Source organism: Salvelinus alpinus, chromosome 28 (assembly GCF_045679555.1).
Source record: "Salvelinus alpinus chromosome 28, SLU_Salpinus.1, whole genome shotgun sequence".
In the NCBI taxonomy this organism is placed as follows: Eukaryota; Metazoa; Chordata; class Actinopteri; order Salmoniformes; family Salmonidae; genus Salvelinus; species Salvelinus alpinus.
Window position 1 is genome coordinate 6683681 of NC_092113.1, and position 27244 is coordinate 6710924.

Sequence of the window (27244 nt, forward strand, 5' to 3'; positions counted from 1 at the left end):
TTGTTTTCTCTGTTAGGGATCTGTCATTGGCTTATTATAGTCTTTACCATAAGCCTCGCTATAAAACCTATTCCCAATTGATGTGACCGAGAGGCTAATATGTCTAACCAAACAGGTGTCTGAGTTTGGGTAGCCATGGCAACCAAGGTCCAAAGTGACAGCATAGCCAGCATAACAGGTAATTGGCCTATTCCCATTACCTTGTTGAATATCACAGTAAACACAGGTGCAACTGGCAGCATGTTGATGATGTCACTGCCTTGGTCTGGTAGGATGACGGGGATTGTGGAGTCTGGGACCTTATCGGAGCCAGAGCTCCGAATAGACATCTGGTAAAACTATTATTAGTCTTGGGCCAAGGCAGTCGGTTCAGACAGGGTGTGTGGCGGTGGGGAACTTTACAAATGACCTGCCAGGACAGGAAGCCTATCACCCAGTCCACCCTAATCACCGCTCGGTCTGATAGGCCCCGCTCCTCCTGGAGAATCCGTATAAATGTGCCAATCATCATAAATCACAGACACATCCCTGCATCTGGGTTTCTTCCCCTGTCAAAATGGCCGAGAGGGTTACTTCGGGTCTTCCGATAAGGGTATATGAAAAGGGGCTGCGTGCGAGACCGCTCAATGACGATTCCCTCCGATCCTTTGTTTCCCTGAAAGCAGCATGTTGAGTAAAGTGGCACCTTGCAGCACATTTGAAACCTGGGCAATTAATGCCACAGTCTAGTGCGCAGATTATTCTGACATACTGTACCAGTCAAAAGTTTGGACAAACCTACTCATTCAAGGGTTTTTCTTTATTTTTACTATTTTCTACATTGTAGAATAATAAGAGTAATAGTGAAGGATATGAAATAACACGTATGGAACCATGTAGTAACCAAAAAAGTGTTAAACAAATCAAAAAATATATTTTAGATACTTCAAAGTAGCCACCCTTTGCCTTGATGACAGCTTTGCATTCTCTCAACCAGTTTCATGAGGTAGTCACCTGGAATGCTTTCCCAACAGTCTTTAAAGGAGTTCCCACATATGCTGAGCAATTGTTGGCTGCTTTTCCTTCACTCTGTGGTCCAACTCATCCCAAACCATCTCAATTGGGTTGAGGTCAGGTGATTGAGGAGGCCAGGTCATCTGAGGCAGCACTCCATCACTCTCCTTCTTGGTCAAATAGCCCTTACACAGCCTGGAGGTGTGTTTTGGGTCATTGTCCTGTTGGGAAAAAAATGATAGTCCCACTAAGCGCAAACCAGATGGGATGGCGTATCGCCGCAGAATGCTGTGGTAGCCATGCTGGTTAAGTGTGCCTTGAATTCTAAATAAATCACTGACATTGTCACCAGCAAAGCACCACCACACCATCACACCTCCTCCTCTATGCTTCACGGTGGGAACCACACATGCGGAGATCATCTGTTCACCTACTCTGCGTCTCACAAAGACACGGCGGTTGGAACAGAAAATCTCAAATTTGGACTCATCAGAAGGACATATTTCCATCGTTCTAATGTCCATTCCTCGTGTTTCTTGGCCCAAGCAAGTCTCTTCTTATTGGTGTCCTTTAGTAGTGGTTTCTTTGCAGCAATTCAACCATGAAGGCCTTATTCACGCAGTCTCCTCTGAACAGTTGATGTTGAGATGTGTCTGTTACTTGAACTCTGTGAGGTGAAATCTGAGGTGCAGTTAATTGCCGATTTCTGAGGATGGTAACTCTAATGAACTTATCCTCTGCAGCAGAGGTAACTCTGGGTCTTCCTTTCCTGTGGCGGTCCTCATGAGAGCCAGTTTCATTATAGTACTTGATGATTTTTGCGACTGCACTTGAAGAAACGTAAAAGTTCTTGAAATTTTCCAGATTGACTGACCTTCATGTCTTAACTTCTCTAGGATAGGGGGCAGCATTTTCACTTTTGGATAAATAGCGTGCCCAATTTCAACTTCATTCTACTCATCCCCAGAATATAAGATATGCATATTATTAGTAGAAACACGCTGAAGTTTCTAAAACTGTTAAAATCATGTCTGAACTTATGTAGCAAAACCCCGAGGACTAACCATTCAGATTTCTTTTTTTTTTAGGTCACCGTCTGTTCAATGAGTTTTCATTGGGATACTAGATTTCTAATCAACCTGTTTGCAGTTCCTACCGCTTCCACTGGATGTCACCAGTCTTTGGAAATAGGTTGAGGTTATTCCTTTGTGCAATGAAGAAGAACGGCCATCTGGAATCAGTGTAACGTTATGTGTACTGTTTGAGAATTGCGCAAGACTAGAAAAGTATCGTTAGTTTGTTGTCATCCTGTTTTGAAAACAGATAGACCCGTCTTCAATTTGATCGATTATTAACGTTTACAAATACCTTAAGTTGTATTACAAAAGTAGTTTGAAATGTTTTGGCAAAGTTAAGAGGTAATTTTTGAGATATTTTGTAGTGACGTTGCGCAAATTGGAAGCTGTTTTTTTTCTGGATCAAATGCGCCAAATAAATTGACATTTTGGACATATATGGACGGAATTAATCGAACAAAAGGACCATTTGTGATGTTTATGGGACATATTGGAGTGCCAACAAAAGAAATTGGTCAAAGGTAAGGCATGATTTATATTTTATTTCTGCGTTTTGTGTTGCGCCTGCAGGGTTGAAATATGCTACACTCTCTTTGTTTACTGTTGTGCTATCATCAGATAATAGTATCTTATGCTTTCGCCAAAAAGCCTTTTTGAAATCTGACATGTTGGCTGGATTCACAACGAGTGTAGGTTTAATTTGGTATCTTATATGTGTGATTTAATGAAAGTTAGATTTTATATCATTTTCTTGAATTTGGCGCTCTACATTTTCCCTGGCTATTGGCCACGCAAGCGTCCCACATATCCCAGAGAGGTTAAAGTAATGATGGACTGTCGTTTCTCTTTGCTTATATGAGCTGTTCTTTCCATAATATGGACCTGATCTTTTACCAAATAGGGCTATCTTCTGTATACCACCCCAACCTTGACACAACACAACTGATTGGCTCAAACGCTTTAAGAAGGAAATCAATTCCACAAATTAACTTTTAACAAGGCACACCTGTTAATTGAAATGCATTCCAGGTGACCACCTCATGAAGCTGGTTGAGAGAATGCCAAGAGTGTGCAAAGCTGTCATCAAGGCAAAGGGTGGCTACTTTGATGAATCTCAAATATTGTTTAACACTTTTTAGGTTACTACATAATTCCATATGTATTATTTCATAGTTTTGATGTCTTCACTATTATTCTACAATATAGAAAATAGTAAAAATAAACTTTTGACTGGTATTGTATATACAATTCATGTGTAATTCTCTGACCAGCAGCCGTTAAGCATCGCTCGCACGCACGCACGCACGCACGCACGCACGCACGCACGCACGCACGCACGCACGCACGCACGCACGCACGCACGCACGCACGCACGCACGCACACACACACACACACACACACACACACACACACACACACACACACAAACATAGAACAGATGTACTCTTGAGAGCAATTAGTCTTCCCCACTAAACTTTGGTGAGGAAAGGTAAGGATGTCAATAGAACCGTCTACCGCCTACATCCTCAACCCCACCTCCCCCTGGCATTAACCTGTTGTTTTCCAGACTACAATGGCTCCCTGAAGACTGCATGGTTCAAATTGAACCTTGTAGAAGACCTCTCCTCGCCACATCCAACAGGTCCCACTGCGTGAGATAATCTGACACTTTAAAAACCTTTTAATGTCTTTAAAACAAGAGGAGAGGGGGGGGGGGGGGGGGGGTTAGAAAGGGGGAGAAAGAGAGCTGTTAAAACAACAACCAGTCTGGCTCAGGGGGGTGATGAACGGAGAGGTAGTTTTAGATGTGTCTGCTCTCTCTCTCTCTCTCTCTCTCTCTCTCTCTCTCTCTCTCTCTCTCTCTCTCTCTCTCTCTCTCCTCACTGCAGACTGGCTCAGGTGTGGATTTTCTGGCTGGGGATGGAGAGACTAGCAGGGGATGGATATAAAATGCCTTTCATGTAACCTGTCAGGGCTCCAGTGCTCTGCATTCACTCTGTCTGCTGCATGTGTTTCTATGTCCACAGTGTTTTCACTCTGTACTGAGGAGGAGGATGCAGGCTATACAGCCTGAGGTCGCTGTCTGAGGATCTATCCATTCCACAGTTGGCCTGACTCTTCTCAATTTTCATGTGGATTTGTATTGGAGCATTAAATTACCTTGCGATTCCTTAGGGGGGGGGGGGGGGGGGGGTATGGATGTGTTTGAAAAATTCAACACTGTTTGCTTGGCTGTGCCTGACTCGTGCATGAGGAAATGGCCCATGCAGCTCCAAGATGTCACATGGATTTTGTGATGAGTATATGCGTTTATTATTTTGGGGAGACGTGTGTGTGTGTGTGTGTGTGTGTGTGTGTGTTTGTGTTCTTCTGCAGGTATTTTATGTTCCTCCATAGGGGTCGCTGGTCCTTCAGCAGCTCCTCACAAACCTCTGAATGTCCCTCAGGGTTCATTGTGTGAAGCTTCATTCTATCCACCCAGAAACGCTACTGGGAACATTCCTTTGTCTTCACTGGCCTTCTCTCCTCACCTTTCTTTTTAGCTTACTCCCCATTTCACCTGCTTTCTGCTCTCTCTCTATTTTAGTCATTAGGCTAATAAAAGGTACGGTGGCCTATATTTACATCCTATTTAGTGCTGCACGACAGTGATTACATTTTAGTAGTTGCTCTTCTCCAGAGCAACTTACAGTCGTGAGTGCGTACATTTTCGTACTAGTCCCCTGTGGGAAATGAACCCACAACCCTGTCGTTGCAAGCGCCATTATCTACCAACTGAGCCACATAGGTGAGGTCCTGGTCAATCACAATGAACCAGAAAAACAGTGCCTCCATAACCCATCTGCTTTGTTGCCATGATGGCCCATAATAGGTTTGTTTGCACTTGGCACAGTCCTGGAACACACCCAGAGCAGGGCGCTCCTCATCAGAGACAGACAGCTGGCCAGATAAATCATCATTAGGGTGGGAGAGGTTTTGACCAGGGGTAAGCACCTCGGTTTTTAGGATGGACAGTTTGAGGGGAGCGGGAAAGAGACAGTCATTATCAGAAAAGGCTCCGTTACATGCTGGAGGTTTGCAGGGCTGGAGATCTGCAGCATGGTGGTACTCAGTTCGGCCCAAACCACTGGGATTGCAAGCAGCATGGTGAGGAGTTCTAATCAGAGCACACACACACACACACACACACACACACACACACACACACACACACACACACACACACACACACACACACACACACACACACACACACACACACACACACACACACACACACACACACACACACACACACACACACACAACGACAGCAGCCCGTTTGGGACAAGTGATCGTCGCCCACAGCGAACGGATTGGTTGGCAGGGCCTGGGCTGAGCGGAGAATCCCAGATTAATCCTGAGAAGTACTCAGGACCCACCTAATGCAGCGGAACAGGTGTGTGTGTGTGTGTGTGTGTGTGTGTGTGTGTGTGTGTGTGTGTGTGTGTGTGTGTGTGTGTGTGTGTGTGTGTGTGTGTGTGTGTGTGTGTGTGTGTGTGTACTACTGTATGTGTGCCCATGGTGAAATACCTGACCCATTCCACTGTAACCTAACTGAATAACACCACCGTTGGGTGTTAACTAAAGTGGACCACAGTGGCAAAGTGCCAGAAGATGGAACATTGTCCAAGGTACCAAAGAAAACAACGTTGTCTACTACCCACATTTTTTTTTAAATATTACACTTTACTAGAGAATACTACAGTAATTACTATAGAATTATATAACAAACGGTAGTATACTGTAGAATACTATTCTACCATCTGTAGTATCCCTCGATCATTGTGTAGTACTTACTATAGAATGTTGTAGACATTACTATAGTAAAATACTATAGTAAATACTACAATATTATCCAAGGAAGAAAAAAACACTGTAGAAAATACTACAGTAAAATACGCAAAAACACTACAGTCCAAAAAATACTACACTTTTTAAACTTTAGTAAATATTACTGTATACCATTTGCATACACCCTGCCAATTCCCCTCCCCCATAACGCAATTTGTGCCACCCATAACTGAGAAACCTACATGCCAAGTATAGACCATATATTGTGTTCCCTACAGGTTATAGAAAAGAGCAGAAGCTCTGAACTGTCTATTCAGAACCCAGCTCTACCTAACAAGGTCATCCATGATACAGTATTTGACATCCATCCATGTCTGAGGATGTTGGGAGATAATGTGGAAACTAGAGAGGGGGGGGGGGTAACAGTGTGCGCTGTTAAGTTTAAGTAGGTTTTGGTTTTGCTAGGGGGATGGCGAATGGGCATAAGCATCTGCCTCTGATTCCAAAGTTTGCAAGTTCAAATCCAGCTATTGAGAATTGTTTTTGATATTGTTTTAAGCCTATCCCAAACCTGAACCCTTGCCATAACCATTTGGAGTTAATGCTAAACCTTAAACATTCAGAGTTAATGCCTAAACTTAACCTTAAACACTTTGAAATGTGAGTTTTGAGAAACATGGATGAACATTTAATTCTGACGTGAGACTGTGAGAGCTGCTAGGTCCTACCTACTTACAGGTTATGGAGCATTTGCTCTTTTAATATTTCTCCAGTAGGTTTCCTGAAGGAGAAAGTCTCCACTTCTATGTCAAAGTTAATGAAACAAAACACTATAGTAAATACTACAGTAATGTCCGCAAAAACACTATATGAATTACTATAGTATTTACTACGGTTGTCTTTTACTACAGTATTTATACTATAGTTAACTGTAAATACTACAGTATTATACAGTACACTACAGTACATAATATAGTAAATACTACTGAATTCACTGTAGTGTTTTTGCTGACTACAGTAAAGTCAATAAAAACACTACAGTGAATACTATAGTATTTCTATTTATTTTTCTAGGCAAGTCAGTTAAGAACAAATTCTTATTCACAATGACGACCTAGGAACAGTGGGTTAACTGCCTTGTTCAGGGGCAGAACGACAGATCAGAGATTCAATCTAGCAAACTTCAGTTACTGGCCCAACGCTCTAACCACTAGGCTACCTGCCGCCCCATGTTAGTATAGTATACTATTGTATTTTTTATGCGGGTATTCAGCTCTTCTGCATGTTGTAAAGCACTGCATGATCAATGGCTCAAGCCCAGAGCATAATCATTCATTCATTGGGAGAAACAACCATGTGACTGATAAGGAAGTAGCTCACGGTCACATGTTCTCCATCTCCACTGACTTTCCCTTTGCCTGTAAGGCACCTCCCCCTCTCTCTGCTCAAGGACATGCTTCTCTCAGCCTCCTACAAACAAAGGGACAACAGCACTTCCTGAAGGCATAAATAAAATGGGGGCAGGCTCGGTATAGTGTTTCCTTGATAAGTAATAGCGTAATGAGTGGCGTTTGCAATACAAAAGGAGTGCATTAGGCCTTGGGATTGACTGCTACAGAGGCCTGTGTCCCTAAACTGTCTCCACTGCGATCCCACTAAATCACTGGGGTAATGAAAGCCCAGAAATACACACCAGCAAACATAAAACTCTGCCCAGTCTGCCCATGGCCTCCAAGAGAAAAACTATTATAAAGGGAGAGAGAGATAACTATTTGCACTATTCGCTACAACACTGTATATAGACATAACATGACATTTGAAATGTCTTTATTCGTTTGGAACGTGTGAGTGTAATATTTTTTTATTTTTTTATTTCATGTGTTTCCCGTGCCAATAAAGCCCATTGAATTGAATTGAATTGAATTGAATTGAGAGAGAGAGAGAGAAAGAGAACATGCAAGGGAGCGACTGGGAATGAAAGTGGGAGAGGGGTGGCGAGATTGAGAAAAATAAAGACAGAGGGAGAACAAGCTAAAGAGAGAGAGAAAGCGGGAGGGAGAGATGTCCTGCTGGATGTTTACACTTAAAGGCGTTATCTTTCCTGACTGCCTGCCCCCTTCGCCAATTCCAGCTGCAACCCAACCACCCAAACCCCTCCCCTCCCTACCCCTACCCCAACCCCCCATCCCTGCCCTGCCCTACCTCAACCCAACCCAACCCCCTTGCATCACTCCATCCCTCCCTCCAATCCAGCCTCATCACCTTCAGAGGGTCAAAACAGCTGCAACGGGAGTCGATGCAGTTGGAATTAGAGGAGGACTGGACAGGGAGCGGTGAGGAACGGAGGGGATGAAGAAAAACCTTAATCAGCAGTGTTCTGTCTGTGTTGGAAAGGGGAGGGGTTGCAAGCATTCCACTTCCCTTTGTCCATTTGTGTGGAATCACTTCTTATCAAAAAGGTAGCTGGTTAACAGAGGGCAATGCGCTAGACACAGGCAGCCCAAACCACAAAAAATGTATCTAATCTCAGAGAGTTGTCCTTACTGGTGACCCTACTTCTAATCCCAACATTTTCCATTGGTTTAGAGGGGTGGATGGCGGATCCTTCACAATGCATTTACACGACGAAACGCTGAGAGCCTACGACGGGTTTTAAACAGATTGTCTTGGGAAGACATATGACAAATAGTCAGCAGCCAATCTGGGTTTCACCGAGGTGTAATGGTTCATGCATCCTACATATGGACTCAAATATTACTGACCACATCTTTCAACCCACTGAGGTAATAAGCATTGAAATGTTTGGGGGGAAGGTCTGATGTTATAGAGCACAGTATGTCACAGCCTGCCACAAGCTAAGGGAGGAAACATAAAATGTACTATTTTCTCCATGTCTTATAAGTAATAGACCAAATAAGTACCACCAGTCATTTTACATTTTGTTTGTCGAATTAGATTCTGAATGGATTGTTATTCAATTATTAAAATGGACCATTATTACATGTCTGCATTGAAACAGAGAAGAAGGAAAACATGGCAAATACTGCATATTTGCTTTCTCTTTTTCCCTTCCTTCTCACTCTCTTCTCCCTCTACCTGGCCAGCATCTTCAGCCCCTCCACTACCCCAGGAGACAGACCGTCCAGCAGCAGAATCCAATGGAATAGCCAGGCCCAGCAGCTACCTCAATCCTGCAGCAGCAGCAGAATCACTTCCACTCCCAGACAGGAGCCACAGAATACCAATTCATTACTTACAAACCGCCTTTTATTCACCTTTATACACACATCCCTGATTCTCAGGGACGGAGACATTTCTAACTGACGGAGGACAGAGACAGAGTGGGCAGTGAAAGGGTGAAGCCAGGGATCGGCAGGCACACATAATAGTTCTGGATCGGAAGGGTGCCAGCTATGCAAAGAATTCGCCCTCTCCATTGGGCCAAGCACAACACAGCAGCAGTACCTCGCTTAGCATAGGCCCGCCAACCACAAAGCTAGCCAGCCAGCCAGCCAGCCAACCAGCCAGCCAGCCAGCCAGCCAGCCAGTGACTGAGTGAGTTAGCATTGCAGCCAGCCAGACACCCAGCTACCCAACCAGCTAGCCAACAAGCCAGCCAGCCCTAACCTCATTCTGAGAGCTGGGCCAAGACTATGGTCAGTCATCAGTCCCCCCTCCCTGCTCTCCTCGCCTCCATAAAGGGACAGCAGGAGAGAAAGGGGCCTCCTTTTGTCCACTCCAGATTAGTCAACACAGGGGGAGGGCCAAGACTGAGAGAAGAGGACATCTGATTTCTCCTTAGAGCATAACTGAGCATAACGCAATATCTGTAGATAGCAAACAGTGTTTTTAGCAGGAGCATTTATCAGGATAGAAAGACTTGCACAAAGCAACTTCCTCCCACAGTTTTCTATTCAACTCTTTTCAGTAAACATACGGCGAGGCCAAATGAAGAAAGGCCAAATGTCAACATTTGGCTTAAAAGTTACTAGTCCCTATTTGAGGCCAATCAAAAAACACAACCCTCTATCATAAAACTCAAACCGGTCACTTCACAACATATAGGACAACATACAATTGTGGTTCAGTCTGACCGTGTATGTGGTCCCAAACTTTCCATTTACTGAAAACGGACACGCTTTTATTCCAAGCCTGGTGAATTTACATGAAACCTTGAAGAAAGGCAAATAACAGATCAGCTCAGCTAAACCCAGCCTACTTAACCCTGGCTACTTAACCCAGCCTACTTAACCCTGGCTACTTAACCCAGCCTACTTAACCCAGCCTATTCAACACCGCGTAACCTATAGCCAAACCCAGCTAAACCCAGCCTACTTAACCCAGCCTATTCAACACAGCGTAACCTATAGCCAAACCCAGCTAAACCCAGCCTACTTAACCCAGCCTATTCAACACAGCGTAACCTATAGCCAAACCCAGCTAAACCCAGCCTACTTAACCCAGCCTATTCAACACAGCGTAACCTATAGCCAAACCCAGCTAAACCCAGTCCAGCTCAGCCCAGCTAGACACAGCCAGGGTCAACCCAACCAAGCCCAGCCCAGCCAAACCACACCATGTCTTACTTCTCTGGCCCTATCCACACGGCCCAACCATGGTAATCCCAGCTCAGCTCAGCCCAATCCCACCCCACCCAGCCTTGTACTACATAATGTCTTACCTCTCGTTGCTTCTCCATCTCAGCCTGCAGGACCTGCTTGGCTACCTCGAGGTCCTGGAGCCTCACCCTCATCTCCTCGTTCTCCTGCTCCAGACGGCCCCTCTTCTTCTCCACAGAGTCCAACTCGTTGTGCAGCCGGATGGACACGTCTTTAGCCACCTGTAGTCCAAAGATGGAGACGAGAGAGAGAAGACATGAGGGAGGGTGGTCAACATCAGAGGTTCATTGAGAAGCATGATCCACAATGCCATGGTCCAGAGTCATATTAAATGACATTATGAATGCCCTTTATAAATTGTGATTTGTTTCCAGTATGACCATATACACACTGAGTGTACAAAACATTAGCAGCCCCTTTTTGCCCTCAGAACAACCTCAATTCGTCGGGGGAATGGGCTCTACAAGTTGTTGAATGCGTTCCACAGGGATGCTGGCACATGCTGACTCCAATGCTTCCAACAGTTGTGTCAATTGTCTCAAGGCTTAAAAATCCTTCGTTAACCTGTCTCCTCGCCTTCATCTACACTGATGGAAGTGCATTTAACAGGTGGCATCAATAAGGAATCATAGCTTTCACCTGGACCTGGTCAAATCAAATCAAATGTTATTGGTCACATACACATGGTTAGCAGATGTTAATGCGAGTGTAGCGAAATGGGTGTGCTTCTAGTTCCGACAGTGCAGTAATATCTAACAAGTAATCTAACCATTCCCCAACAACTACCTAATACACACAAATCTAAAGTGAATGAGAATACGTACATATAAGTATATGGATGGTCAGTCTACGTCATGGAAAGAGTGTTCTTAATGTTTTGTCCACTCAGTGTATATGGGTAAGTAAAATATGTCTCTCTGCTGATGGTGTATTCACAGCACAGTAACAAATGACACCATACTGTAGCTTATCATTAATGTGTTCCAGTATTTTCTTTAATGTATTCCAGTATTATCATTAATGTGTTCCAGTATTATCACCAATGTGTTCCAGTATTATCACTAATGTGTTCCAGTATTATCCATAATCTGTTCCAGTATTGTCATTAATGTGTTCCAGTATTATCACCAATGTGTTCCAGTATTATCATTAATGTTTTCCAGTATTGTCACTAATGTGTTCCAGTATTATCACTAATGTGTTCCAGTATTGCCATTAATGTGTTCCAGTATCGTCACTAATGTGTTCCAGTATTATCATTAATGTGTTCCAGTATTATCATTAATGTGTTCCATTATTATCACTAATGTGTTCCAGTATTGCCATTAATGTGTTCCAGTATTGTCACTAATGTGTTCCAGTATTATCATTAATGTGTTCCAGTATTATCATTAATGTGTTCCATTATTATCATTAATGTGTTCCACTATTATCATTAATGTGTTCCAGTATTGTCATTAATGTGTTCCAGTATTATGACTAATGTGTTCCAGTATTGCCATTAATGTGTTTCATTATTATCACTAATGTGTTCCAGTATTATCATTAATGTGTTCCAGTATTGTCATTAATGTGTTCCAGTATTATCACTAATGTGTTCCAGTATTGCCATTAATGTGTTTCATTATTATCACTAATGTGTTCCAGTATTATCATTAATGTGTTCCAGTATTATCATTAATGTGTTCCAGTATTATCATTAATGTGTTCCATTATTATCATTAATGTGTTCCACTATTATCATTAATGTGTTCCAGTATTGTCATTAATGTGTTCCAGTATTATGACTAATGTGTTCCAGTATTGCCATTAATGTGTTTCATTATTATCACTAATGTGTTCCAGTATTATCATTAATGTGTTCCAGTATTGTCATTAATGTGTTCCAGTATTATCACTAATGTGTTCCAGTATTGCCATTAATGTGTTTCATTATTATCACTAATGTGTTCCAGTATTATCATTAATGTGTTCCAGTATTATCATTAATGTGTTCCAGTATTATCATTAATGTGTTCCAGTATTGTCATTAATGTGTTCCAGTATTGTCATTAATGTGTTCCAGTATTATCATGAATGTGTTCCAGTATGATCACTAACGTGTTCCAGTACTATCAATAATGTGTTCCAGTACTTTCACTAATGTGTTCCAGTATCATGATTAATGTGTTCCAGTACTATCACTAATGTGTTCCAGTATCATTGAACCTCGGCAAGACGGAGCTGCTCTTCCTCCCGGGGAAGGACTGCCCGTTCCATGATCTCGCCATCACGGTTGACAACTCCATTGTGTCCTCCTCCCAGAGTGCTAAGAACCTTGGCGTGATCCTGGACAACACCCTGTCGTTCTCAACTAACATCAAGGCGGTGACCCGTTCCTGTAGGTTCATACTCTACAACATTCGCAGAGTACGACCCTGCCTCACGCAGGAAGCGGCGCAGGTCCTAATCCAGGCACTTGTCATCTCCCGTCTGGATTACTGCAACTCGCTGTTGGCTGGGCTCCCTGCCTGTGCCATTAAACCCCTACAACTCATCCAGAACGCCGCAGCCCGTCTGGTGTTCAACTTTCCCAAGTTCTCTCACGTCACCCCGCTCCTCCGCTCTCTCCACTGGCTTCCAGTTGAAGCTCGCATCCGCTACAAGACCATGGTGCTTGCCTACGGAGCTGTGAGGGGAACGGCACCTCCGTACCTTCAGGCTCTGATCAGGCCCTACACCCAAACAAGGGCACTGCGTTCATCCACCTCTGGCCTGCTCGCCTCCCTACCTCTGAGGAAGTACAGTTCCCGCTCAGCCCAGTCAAAACTGTTCGCTGCTCTGGCACCCCAATGGTGGAACAAACTCCCTCACGACGCCAGGTCAGCGGAGTCAATCACCACCTTCCGGAGACACCTGAAACCCCACCTCTTTAAGGAATACCTAGGATAGGATAAAGTAATCCTTCTAACCCCCCCCCCCCCCTTAAAAGAGTTAGATGCACTATTGTAAAGTGGTTGTTCCACTGGATATCATAAGGTGAATGCACCAATTTGTAAGTCGCTCTGGATAAGAGCGTCTGCTAAATGACTTAAATGTAAATGTAAATACGGGTAGGAGTGGAGTAGAGCAGAGACCAGCTCTTACATCATCATGTGTTGACATGTTGCTACAGAACAAGACTGTTATTAAGGCTGATCTTCTTAAAGTTGGATATAGGTTCCCCTGAGGGGTAGGAAGAGCATTACATGCAGTTGGGGATCAACACAGACACTATCCAGATGAGGATATGATGTTCTGCTGGGCCAACAACAACTTGTGTGTGTGTGTGTGTGTGTGTGTGTGTGTGTGTGTGTGTGTGTGTGTGTGTGTGTGTGTGTGTGTGTGTGTGTGTGTGTGTGTGTGTGTGTGTGTGTGTGTGTGTGTGTGTGTGTGTGTGTGTGTGTGTGTTCCTGTTTGACTGTATATCACCAGGGCACTGACAGGATGTTCAATCCAAATGCAAACCCAGCTGCCTGGTTTTAATTGTTTATAATGAAAGGAGGTGACATGTCAAGGGTGCTCTATTCATTCCATAGACAGGAAACACATCCAAAACATCTGAGTGGAGTGTGATATTGATGTCAATTGTGCTGAAAGCATTGTATCATTCAAAATGGTAATATAACATAATGATATCTAAGGCATAATATGATTATTATTATTTAATGTTCTCTCTCTATTTTTCTACCTCTGCAACATCATAGCATGGGATGGGAGTCTTTTGGTGCAGTGTGGAGTGGAGTACAGTGCTGATCTCATTAAAGGAGGAAGGGGGTCAGAGCAAACAGGGCTTCTGTGTGTGTGTGCGAATATGTTTGAATATGTGTGTGCGTGCGTGCGTGCGTCTGTGTGTTTGTTTGTGTGTGCGAGTGCGTGCACGTGTGTCAGAATTGGGGTATTCTCTCTGGCCCTATAACCAGAGCCAATGTGCAGCTGGGAACCACAATGCCCCTCTGTGCTGCCCACTCTGAGAGTGGACCAACCGACCAATTCCCCATCATGCTCAAATTCATCTCTCTCTCTCTCTCTCTCTCTCTCTCTCTCTCTCTCTCTCTCTCTCTCTCTCTCACAGACTTTCTCTTTCTATCTCTTCTTGCACCTCTTTTTTCGGTCTTCCCCTCCTTCTCTCATTCTGCCCCTGCCCCTCCCTCTCTCTTCTCCATACTTTAGAAGGTAGAAAAGTACATGCAGAGAGACGGACTGCATGGCCAAATCAATGCTCCCTTTCATTAGCGTTCTGGGAGGGTTCCAGGTTATGTTTTTAGACTGCCGGTATATGGCGATCGGGCCCCTTCACAGTAAACAACAGTCTGTATTAACGGCCTGTTAACTTACTACATCTACAGGATTCCCTTCTCCCTCTTGCTGTTCAGCCTCTTTCCATACACTTCCTTGTCTGCCTTCGCCTCCCAATGAAATATCATGCTTTGATATGTAAAAGTAAAACACATGGATTTCAGCACTCCGTGGGTGAAGTTTCCCCTAGATACAGATCTAGGATCAGCTTCCCAGCCCCAACCCCTAACCTTAACCATTATTGAAAAAAAGAAAACTGAATCAAGATCAGTGTCTAGGTTCACCGTACTAGCGGTTTTAGCATTGGTGAGAGGGGTTCCAGCTGGAGAGCTAGAGGACGTGAATGGCATACAGAGGAGAGGAGAGAAAGTCTTGCAGGACTGGTACATTATAGTCAAGTCCCAGCCTTCAGACTCCTAACGTCGATCCTATCCACACCCGGCACTTGGACACACATACCAAATTAAAGAGAGACATTTACCCATCAAACGGGTCTCTTTCACATGTTTTTGTGGGTGAGTGTGTGTGTGATCGAGAATATTTTGCATCTCTGAGGGTGGGTTCGTTGGTGTGTGTGTTTGTGTGTGTGTACGCGCACATGTGTGTGCCTGCATGGGAGTGTGTGTGTGTGTGCCTGCATGGAAGTGTGAGTGTGTGTGCCTGCATGGGAGTGTGAGTGTGTGTGTGTGTGTGTGTGTGTGTGTGTGTGTGTGTGTGTGTGTGTGTGTGTGTGTGTGTGTGTGTGTGTGTGTGTGTGTGTGTGTGTGTGTGTGTGTGTGTGTGTGCTGAAGCAGCACCCTGTTCCCCTTCTGATCCTGCCTGTCAGCATTGGCACAGCTGTTCCTCCACACGCCTTTTAACAATGACTTCCCTGTAGATTTTATCATCGCCGTTTTGCATGTTGGCAGTACGCACAGGAGGGGGGAGTGTGTAAAGCATCGGCCATGTCTGTGTCCCAAGTGGCATCATATGCCCTACGTAGTGCACTACTTTTGACTAGGGCCCATAGCCAAGGCCTTACTGTACATAATCTTGGAGAGATATTGTATTTTCTACATTAATGAGCTAAGAAGTGCTTACAAAGGAGAGCATACTCTATGAAAGCATTGAGTATTTACCATCTAGCTTAGACATTTAATGATAGGATCTAGTATTGCAGTATCAGCTAACAGGCTCAGCCATCTAGTTGTTATCCTTCCTGTTGCAGCCTCTAGAAACTGAAAAGAATCATCTTCTTCTCTTCTGTCTATCTATAAAAGGCTCTTTAGCAGTGAAAGAGCAGACTCCTGCACGACAGTTGTTTAGTGGTTACAAAATAATCCACATGGTGGGCATCCACACACGCTCCGTCTAGTGCCGTGCTGAGCAGGCACAGGGACAAAAATACTTCCTGATACTCCTCGAGCCAGCCAATCGGCTCTCTGATCCGTGCGTGTCTGGCTGACACATGGAGACGGTTTCTTTTGGTATCTCCAGGATGCTGCCCAGCCGTTATCTGCTGCTGAGAGAGGGATGGAGAGAGGGAGATAGAGGAGAGAGAAGGAATCCACCCTCTCTCTCTCTGTCTCCCTATCTCAACAACCCCTACTTTCCTTCCCTATATGTCACATCACGCCATACTGCAACTCAGCTGTTGCTATGCAGGAGTGCACAGAGGCTAAGCCCACTCATCCTATATATGTGAAGTTAAGAGGGGGAAGGATATGGTATCTTTCACACCCCACCCCATCACAGATCACAGGCAATGTGTGAGAGACTGTGCCTTTGACTAGAAATAAAAGACCTCAGTCAGTTTCCCCAGCAAACAATGACTGTAGCATCATAACATCCAGGCTGGGAGAGATGTTGTTAATGGAATGTTTATGGAATGAAAAGGCTAGCTGCCCTGAATAAAATCCACTGACCCAGACAGTGTAAAGAGAGACTGATTCTATATCATACTGGTATCTACTGTATATCCCTCAGCACATTTCCATTGTCATGGAAGACCTCACTGTTTTCCATTTCCTATGTGTCATAGCTCTGGAATTAGGACAGTGGGTCAGAAAGGACAGGAAGTGACCAGGAGAATCCCACGACCATCTCCAGATGTCACACACACACACACACTCGTACTCGCACGCAAAAATGCATGCATTGCACATTCACGCCCCTCCCCCTGCGGAGCGCTGAAGAGCAGGATGCAACAGGAAGTGGGAACAGCTCACTGTGTATGTCACAAGGGAACAAGGACTTAGGAGAGAGAGCAATAATTATGTTAAGCCAATTTAAAGTATAGCCCTACTGGTACAGCCCTATCAGCTTACAGTATGCTATTTTATGTGATCACGTTGGTTGAGTCCTGTGTGACTAATAAAGACTGACCATAGCCACAAAGTAGTTATTTTCGTCTAAGGAACCTACCTACCCCAATGTGTTGAAACGACCTGTATTTACTGAATGTACATAACATAACATACATAATACATACTAACTGTTCAATAACTCATTGCTGTGCCACAAACACAAAGTAGTGTGTTCTTGCTGACAAGCAGAAGAAGGTCTACAATGGCTGGTAAAGGACAGGTCTCAAATATCACCTGGAATACAGCCCAAATCCTCTCAAACATGTCAAGACACATTTCCTTCCCCCAGTGCTTGTTTGGTGCGTGAATACGCCTTACTATCTGAGAACACCGGCCTGACGGTTAGAGGAACTCAGTTTGAAGGGAGTCTGGAGTGCATGGGAGTGTTAAAACCCAGTGTGAGGGAAGAGGGCTGAGAAATGTGATCTGGTTTAGTTGGTAGCCGGCAGAAACAATCAGGTATGTGTTGAGTGACTGGCCCTAGCTGTTTAAGAATACGGAGAGGGAGACGGAGAGGGGAGGCCGAGGAAGCCGGGGTCACATCCCTGTGGTTTGTTTTTGGTTTCCTGTGTTAATGGCCTTCTTTGACTGGCTTCCCCCGGCCCGTTGAGCCCTGCGCCCACCCGCTGCACCCCGATTGGCTGCTGAGGACTTAACTCGGGAGCGACACCAAATCCTTATTCCCCAGAGTCAGCACAGACGGCCGGCACAAAGGCACAATATTACCTCGCCAGAAAGAAGGGACACTTTTTTTCACCTGTTTCTTTCTTTCTCTTTAAAAAAAAAAGATATACAAATGGACTGTTTTTAGTGAGGGACAGCAGGAACAGGGCCTGCCTTCAGGGGATGACATCATTACCCTCTCCCCTCCCCTCTATTCCCTCCTTCCTCGACTCCTGAGAAAGACCACATTGTGGTTCTGTCACATGGATCACAGAGGGCTGTGAATTTGGGATGTGTAACCACAGCCTCAGTTCAGTAGGAAGACCAACAACCCGCAATGTCTCCATTAACAAGAAATCCCATCAATGGTGTGTGAATGTATGCATTTAAAGCCAAATGTAACCTTTGTCCTTTGACCTGTTATGTCATACCCCCCTTCTTTGAATTTTCCGAAAATCTGCAAGGACCTAAATGCTAGCAATTACCCAAAGTTCAGTCTCTCGTCAAGTTCTGTTTGTGTTACTGACATATACGATGTATGCATAGCCTTACACACAGACACACACACATAATCTTGGCTGCCCATTGAAAGGCGATACACACACACACTCTCCATTCCAGATTCACCTTGACGTCCTGCTCCAGGGTACGGATGAGCTCCCCATCCACCTGTCCCGTCTGGGCCACGCGGAGGCTGCGTCTCTCGGCCTTGCGGAGGCGGTACTGCAAAATGCGGCAGGTCTTGTTGGCCTGCTCAAACTGCTGCCTCAGCTCCTGCAGCTGGTACACATCCTCCTCCATGTACATGTCCCTCATCTCCAACATCTCCGAGCGCAGCTCCTCCATCTCATCCTGGGGAGAGAGGGTCGGGGGAAGGGTGGAGGAGAAGACGGTTGAGAATGGTAGAAAATGGTCTTGATGAGCTAGTAACAAATGACACCATTATTATAGGGACTGTCTCAGCATCAGATCACCAGTCATCGTCAACACCCTCTTCATTAGTGTATCCTTAGCAGGGTGTGTATCATCATCTCAGACTCAGTAGGCCTTTCCTGCAGTCAAATTACCTAGTGGCCTCATGGGTGGAATGTTATTAATAATTTTCATAATTTCATAATTAATCATTTTTTTTTGGTTTTAAGCTGAATGAAAATCCAGTGCTTCTATGTCAAACGGTGTTGTTATATTTCGGTGATGTATATAACGTGTCATATTGGGATGCAAACTCAAAATGTAATACATTTCAACTCTGTATCTGACATGGTACAGGTGTCTTCTTTTTACTTTCGTTTTAAAGGAGATATGCTGATTTAGCCCATTGCAGTAAGAATGTAGCTTTAACAACCCCATTGCCTACATAACCACTGCAGGGGCGAACCAGCGCAGACCACAGATTAATACAGAGCTGAACTTTGCCCACCTGATAGGAAGGTGTATAATAACAATTGCAAGGTAAGATTTAAATCAAACGCAAAAAGCCTTCCTAGAATTCCCTACTACTACTTACATAACAACACGGTTGAAGAGGCATTAGCCCAAATCCTACAACCCCCCTGACAGAGTCGTAGTAATAAGGCAGATCAAGTATTTATAAGGGTGGTGGTGGGAGAAGTGTGTAGTAGTAAATAGAAGTCTTTTATCGCATTGCTAATATGCCGAGAGGGCTGCCAGGGGGAATGTGGGTCACTCACTGCAGAGCGCGTCACGTGGTGCGACCCGGTGTAAACAATGGTGTGTGGAGTGAGTGAGGACAGTGGGCGCTCTCGACTGCAGCATCTGCACGACGCAGGCTACCCCCCAAAAACAGCTGCGCTAGTCAGACAGGCGTGCCGACGACCAGCGAGAGAAAGCACGGGATAAATAAATAAAGATGTTGCGCTCTAGTACTACTCTGGCTGCACGAATGACCTGATTTTTTACGCATAATTAAACTTAAGAAAAATGATGTGGCACCCCATGGCTGTTTATGGTAATTAACCAGTAAAATGGATTTGATGATTATGGTCTGAAATGAACCAAAAACCTTACATGAGTGTTATTGTTGTGGGAGTGTGTATTACACATTCATGCACAGTGGACTGTCCGAGTAAACTGCCTTCTTCTGAAGGGCCATCTTAGTTGGCCACCAAATAGCCTAGTAGTCTATGTACACCATAATAATCTTAATATTGCTGTCCCAGACCAGTTAAATATTAAATAAAGTGTACTAGTAGTAGCCTAGAAGTTGTTTGGATAAACCGTTATGTTGCGCAGGCCTGTAGGGTAATCCAATTAATTATTGAACCACTCTGACTGAGACAGTCTCCGTGACGCATGTCAATTATTTTTTATTTTTTATTTGATTTAACCTTTATTTAACTAGGCAAGCCAGTTAAGAACCAAATCTTATATATAATGACGGCCTACATGTAAAGCCCCCCGGCCTTGATAATATTGTTTCACAAAATACAATTAGTTAAGCTGTTTTAACCAGGTCACTGTAACCCTCCAGCGCGTAATGGATGGGCGCACTACAACCACTTGCATGTCCGACCACCTCTGATGTTTTGGCCATTCACCACCTGACCATCATGAGCAGTGAACACAACAGCTGAGGCAACATTGATAATGAAGTCCGAAATAACACTGACCAACCCTGAAGTCTCGGTGCCTTCACAGGGTGGTATTTTGTTGTTGCTTTTGACAAGAGGGTAGAGGGAGTAATCAATTATGCACTCAAGGTGTTGTTGACTATGTGGCCAATTTGGGTTTGCATGGATTGCCCTGCTTTTATCCTGAAGTGCAGAACAGTGATTATGCATAAATATATTAGGTTTTGTTTTTGATGATCCAATTAAAATAGTTTCTCCGGAACCATCTCTTACAGAACTGTTATTGGAGAGATTTTTTAAAATAATGTTTTTTAAAAATAATAATTTTTTAATTTTTTTAAACCTTTTCACTTTCACAAATGAGAGCAAACAGAGTGAGGAATGTCTGTAGCAAATCAGTAAAAATATGCTTACTTTTAGGTAATCGTTTTCTGATCTCAGTTCCTCGATTTCCCGGACAAATTCTTCATGCATGCCATCCATGAACTCTTCTGTCAGGTCGGAGAAAGCCAGGGATGTGCTGGCAGGCACCCGGCTGTCGAACGAGGTGAGAGACCGTTCATCCCCCGGAGAAATGCTCCCCTCCCCGGTCTCCACTCCAAATGAGAGTCGGTCCTTATCTACGGGGGTCTTGGCATGATGGTCACCACGAGTACCCCTATCCAGCGGTCCATCTCCGCAGTCCCTGCTCGGTTTCTCGCCCTCGGGCCCCCCGCCTCGGCTGCTGGATTCGGTGTCACTACTCAGAGCATCGGTGGAGAGTTTATTCTCCTCCGAGGCGCAATCGGAGATCTCGGAACTGCTATCCGTTGGCGACAGCTTGCCCGCGGCGCAACCAGAGTCTTTGCTCAGGTCGTCCGAGGCGTTGCTTGCATCGGACACCTTCTTCCGACCACCTTTCATCGATTTACTGCCGCTCTTCTGGGCACTGGCAACCGATAGTGTGGATTTCCCCGGCAGTTTTCCTTTCTCTGATTTGGTCTCTTTTCCGCTACCTGGACTACGCCTGGACACCCGGCTGCCTAAATGTATGGATCCTGGTTTAACGCTCAGTGTTGGTGTACCGATGCCTCCCCGGATCTTGGTGAGGGACCATCCAGGCACATCCTTGGGTCTGGCGGGTGATGGAGCCCGGTTGATCTTTTTCTTCTCGTTCACTTGGATGGACTGCACTACGGGCTGTTGCTCGAACTGGTGCTGTTGTTGGGGCTGCGCCTGCCCGCTGTTGGCGTTCTCCGTCCCGCTTTCCATTTTGTGCCTGTGTCTCCTTTCCTTGGGCGAGACAAAGTGAGTTGGCGAATGAACATCAGCCTTTGTCTTTGTCATTCATTCCGCTTTGACAACTACAGAAAACAGAAACGAAACCCCTATCAGAAGAGGTAGAAGTTGAAATTTGTCTCACAACTGCAAACAAATACACTGTAGCAATCCCGAATAAGCCGGATGCAGCAGCGTAGAAAGATAGGAACTGCAAGTTGTAACACGTTGTAATTATGTTTTCCAGGTTTTAGGATGACTTTCGTTTAGGTTTTTGCCCCTCTTCTACTTATCTTGCATTAAGCGACTCTCTCGCCGGCGCGGTTTGAAGTGGTAGGAACAGTGGTAGTGTGCTCCGGAGGTTTATTTCTCCGCCCAGCTAGCTGTTCTGTCTGTGACGAATTGCTATCTGGAAACTCAGCATCACTTGGAGCTCTCTGCTGCCACCCAGACATGTAGATCGTTTCAAGAAGCACAAGTGAGACTACAATAAAACTAGGATGCATATAGGCTTACTACAAACATAGGCTATAGGCTGCCTATTTAATTCAGAATCAAACTCTATTTGGACAGTAAACTATACAGGGTCTAATAAGCAGTACTTCATTTGTAGATCGGGATGTACCGGGATGTACCGAAACAAAATGTTTTAAATGTAACCTTTATTTAACTAGTCGAGTCAGTTAAGAACAAATTCTTATTTACACGGACGACGCTGGGCCACTTGTGCGCCCTACGGGAATCCCAATCACGGCCAGTTGTGATACAGCCTGGATGTACTCTTGAAAGTTGTAATAGTAGAATGCACAAGGTGCAATTTCGAAATTAGGTAGTGCATCATCAGTTCCTCTTGTCGTGTTAGTAATTGCATACCTTAGAGATCTATTTATAACTTGGCAGAAATGTCCAGATCAACTAGCCCATGTCAGCTTTTTTATTTGTATTTGTATTTAGTAAGGCTCCCCATCAGCTGCTGGCAAGGCAGCAGCTATTCTTCCTGGGGTCCAGCAACATTTTAGCCCATAGTTGTAATTTTTTTTGTCACTGAAATATCACACGAATACAAGTTAGACGTGGCACAATGTATAGAATTGCAAGAAAATTAGCTCTAAAACTCCAACATTTTCTTTGTTCCTCAATGCTGGAAAAGTTTGGGAACCCCTGCTATAAGGAAATAAATGATGAAGTGCAACTCTGGAGAGGTGAGAGGTGCAGGCTGATGTCTCTCAGAGCAGAGAGGGAGAGAGATCATAGAAAGTGAATCTCATTCTAGTCCTGTGAGAGATACAGGCTGGCTTCTCACACAGTCACTGTCACGCATTGGTCTCAAACATAGGTTACAATGTTGCGCAAAACATAAGCCCGGGCCGGATCAACGGTTATAGAACATGTTTACTCGTTGCTATGTTAGCATCGCTATTTATGAACATAGTTTCCTCTCAGGAGACATTATTTGGCTCCATGTGCATTTCTCCCGACCTGCAGGCAAATGACATCAGCATTATTTTCACTGAGAGACACTTGGTTCTGTGGCCCTTCCCCGGTTTTACAGTGTGACAGTGGTGTATTCAGTTCACATATCCATCATTGCCAGCACACACAGAGGATTGAGAACACAGGGGCCCCCACAACACGTTCTGGCCTGCTTCCATTTCACTGGAGCACACCTGTGTGTATATTCACCTCCTACGATCTTTCTTTCTTTCTCTCTCTCTTTCTGTCTTACTTTCTTTCACTTATTGTTCATTGAAACAGGCTCTATTGTTCTCTCTCTCCCTCTCCCTCTCGCTCTCTCTCTCTCTCACACACACACACACACACACACACACACACACACACACACACACACACACACACACACACACACACACACACACACACACACACACACACACACACACACACACACACACACACACACACACACATTCATGCACGCATGCACACACAGTATAATTTCATATGCTGTAATAATATGTGTAATCTTAGCGTCGTATAGGCAGTTATTATACAACCACATTAAAACTATAAATTGACACCTTAGGGTATAAGCACAAGTTTCAGTCTCAATGCTGTAATATTTTTTTAACACTTGTATGTGTTTTCTCCTGATCATGTGTTGTTTTGTCTGTGGATTTGTCATGTGCCAGAATGAGAGTCTATCAGACTAACAGTTCAACACAGATCTAAGCCTCAGTGGAAGAATGGTATTCTCTGAATAATGACGCAGGAATCACACAGGAGCACAAAGCCCATACTCCCTAATTACCTTACTCTATAATGACTGCTTAATACTATGCTGTTCACACACACCAACACGCACAGACACACACAGACACGCATGCGTGCACACACACACGGACACACACACAGCGCAAAGCTCCTGGCTAACCACTCACAGGCTTAATTCCAGCCTATCCAGGGTCTAATACAGGCTGATAGTTACCCCAGCTTCTCAAAAGCATATTCATATTGGATTCATAAACTGTGAAGGCAATCTTGTAAGACCAGCAATGGAATAATTGTAATGGGGTAATATTTATAATCTATGAGCTCCAAAACTATTGAGACAGTGACAAATGTTTTGTTGTTTTGGCTCTGTAGTCCAGCATTTGGATTTGAAATGATACAATGACTATGAGGTTCAAGTGCAGACTGTCAGCTTTAATTTGAGGGTATTTTCCTTAGAAAATCCTTAGAAATATCCTTAGAAATTACAGCCGTTTAGAAAAACTCTTCAACATTAATGTGAATGCTTCCATGATTGTGGATAATCCTGAACGAATCGTGAATAATGATGAGTGAGAAAGTTACAGAGGCATAAATATCATACCCCCCCCCCAAAAACTAAAATGTGTCACTGTCCCAATACTTTTGGAGCTCACTGTATACCTCACATGTGACCCGTATTAAGACTACACAATTAATGGACATAGTCTATTAAAAGGTATATCTGACTCCATTTAACATTATAGTAAAACCATGTGCAATCAAGTATTATGCGTTTTACTGACTAAGACCAAGGAATAGTCATGAGAAGCGATTACCAAAGAAAGCATTATTTAATAACGTAATAAAAATGAATGGATTCACATACAAGGCATAGAGATACTGACATTAACAGAGAACAATTATAGGCACATATATCCCGAAGTTAACTTACAAGACAAAACAAAGAGATACCTACTAGGCCGAAGGCCTAGATGCCTAGGAAATGAGCAAATATCATACAACTGTTCTCCAATGGACAGGATGCAGGATAGTAGAGAGAACATCAGACCTTCATTCCATTTATACCATCTGAAGGTGTAACTTCTTCAAACAAAAACCAACCACCATTGACCAATCAAACTATACCAAGTTTACAGTAACTTGATCACCCAGGACAAATCTCCACAGGGTGTCACAGCATCTAAAGCCTTGTGTGTGGGATGAGACCAATGTAAATAGACAATAAAACCCCTTTGAATAGAATCATTTAGAGTTCAGCCTGTACAGACACAAGTTACCACAGAGGTCATACATCCATATAGATAGCATCAGAGTCCTCCTTAGGGGACACGTTTCAGAAAGATACCAGAGATGGATACCGTGTCGTTATTCTGTCACACATTCCAGTAACCAGTCCTCTGGATGCCGTAGAGAGAGACACTTATCTACCTCACTTGCTTTGGCAATGTTAACACATGTTTCCCATGCCAATAAAGCACCTTGAATTGAATTGATACATTTTGGTCCCTTGATGGGGGAAGGGCTGACTGATCCTTGGGTATTGTCTTGGTTCATTTGCTGTTCGGCCAGAGGTGGCAGAGAGCACATAAATTAGGGCTGAGCCGACAGAATGTCACACAGTAGGAGTCATGATTAGCTGTGAGCTTCCTCCAGGGATCCCGTAACAACGTTAGGCTACATAAAACCTATCAAGGGGGATTTACACAGAGAGAGTACATGGAAGGCTGTCAGCGTCTCAGTGGGAAACCGGCTGCATTCAATGCTATCTATCTATCTATCTATCTATCTATCTATCTATCTATCTATCTATCTATCTATCTATCTATCTATCTATCTATCTATCTATCTATCTATCTATCTATCTATCTATCTATCTATCTATCTATCTATCTATCTATCTATCTATCTATCTATCTATCTATCTATCTATCTGTCTGTCTGTCTGTCTGTCTGTCTGTCTGTCTGTCTGTCTGTCTGTCTGTCTGTCTGTCTGTCTGTCTGTCTGTCTGTCTGTCTGTCTGTCTGTCTGTCTGTCTGTCTGTCTGTCTGTCTGTCTGTCTGTCTGTCTGTCTGTCTGTCTGTCTGTCTGTCTGTCTGTCTGTCTGTCTGTCTGTCTATCTATCTATCTATCTATCTATCTATCTATCTATCTATCTATCTATCTATCTATCTATCTGCCTGTCCGTCCGTGTGTCTGTCGATAGATAGTGATGATAACATAGCAACAAGTTCTATAACTAGTATTTTATAGGGTATTATATGAATTTGGCCAGCTAGGCAGCCAAAGCTTTTCTCTGTCCTGGCACCCCAATGGCAGAATGAGAATCCCCCTAACGCTAGGACAGCAGAGTTCCTGCCCATCTTCCAAAAACGTCTTAAACCCTACCGCTTCAAAGAGTATCTTAAAAAAGACATCTCAGTCTTACCCCCCCCCCCCGCCACACACACACACACACTTTGCTGATATCTACTTTACTGAGGAAAAATCTACTTACTACAACTGTGATATGTGGTTGTCTCACCTATAGCTATCTTAAGATGAATGCACTAACTGTAAGTCACTCTGGATAAGAGCATCTGCTAAATGACTCACATGTAAATGTATATGCCATCTGCAAGGATGGGCATAGTGTCAACAAAGCACTTTGTGGTGCCAGCCAGGGCTGCCAGGTCTGCCTTCTTGGCACAGCCAGGATATGGCGTGGAATCACAGGTGGCATCTGGGCCAAGGGCTTCACCAATCACAGAGCTGGAACAGGGAAGGAGAGACAACCAACGCTCATTAACAGTAGACATAGTCCTTAATTACCTAACACCTCCTTCTTTTCCTTCCAGTTTATTATAGTCAAATGATATGAATTCCATCCTCTCTGGACATAAAGTATAGGCTAATACCCATACAGAAAAACTGCTGTCCAAGCACGTCTTTACATTACAGTAATTGGAATCCAGTCATCCTCAACATAAGTTTTGAGAACTTGTTATGGCTATTAGCGATCAGCAGTGCTATTCCTTAAGCATGCCAGCATTCTCAGACAGATTTAAACCATGGTTTAAACAGCCCAGTCGCTGGTGGGATATGAAGTAAAAATATTGATAGTATGGATAATGAGCATTTCTTCAGCTTTCATCCCTGATCCCGATGGCCTGCGTAACTGTAATAACGATATCAACATTAGGACCCCCCTACTGATCTGTTCTCGCTCAAGGAGCTAGATGAACACTATTTCTGGGGCCCCTGCGCCGGTGTTTTGCCACCATGTTTCCAGAGTGATGGTTAGGATGCCAACAATGACGATAACTGTGTGTTCATCTT

The 27244-nt window shown here is 44.1% G+C and overlaps 1 protein-coding gene across 5 annotated transcripts in view; it reads right to left on the reverse strand.

The window, feature by feature from the left end:
- LOC139557036 (microtubule cross-linking factor 2-like) overlaps window positions 1–22086 on the reverse strand; it is a 73337-nt gene extending 51251 nt beyond the window's left edge. For all 5 annotated transcript variants that reach the window (XM_071371341.1, XM_071371344.1, XM_071371343.1 and 2 more), the window contains exons 1-3: window positions 20854–22086; window positions 18476–18700; window positions 10586–10744 (exon numbers count right to left, since the gene is read on the reverse strand). In XM_071371341.1, coding sequence (XP_071227442.1) covers window positions 10586–10744; window positions 18476–18700; window positions 20854–21765 — 1296 coding nt within the window. In that variant the 5' untranslated portion in view covers window positions 21766–22086. The remainder of the gene's footprint in view (window positions 1–10585; window positions 10745–18475; window positions 18701–20853) is intronic.
- Between the last annotated feature and the right edge of the window lie 5158 nt (window positions 22087–27244).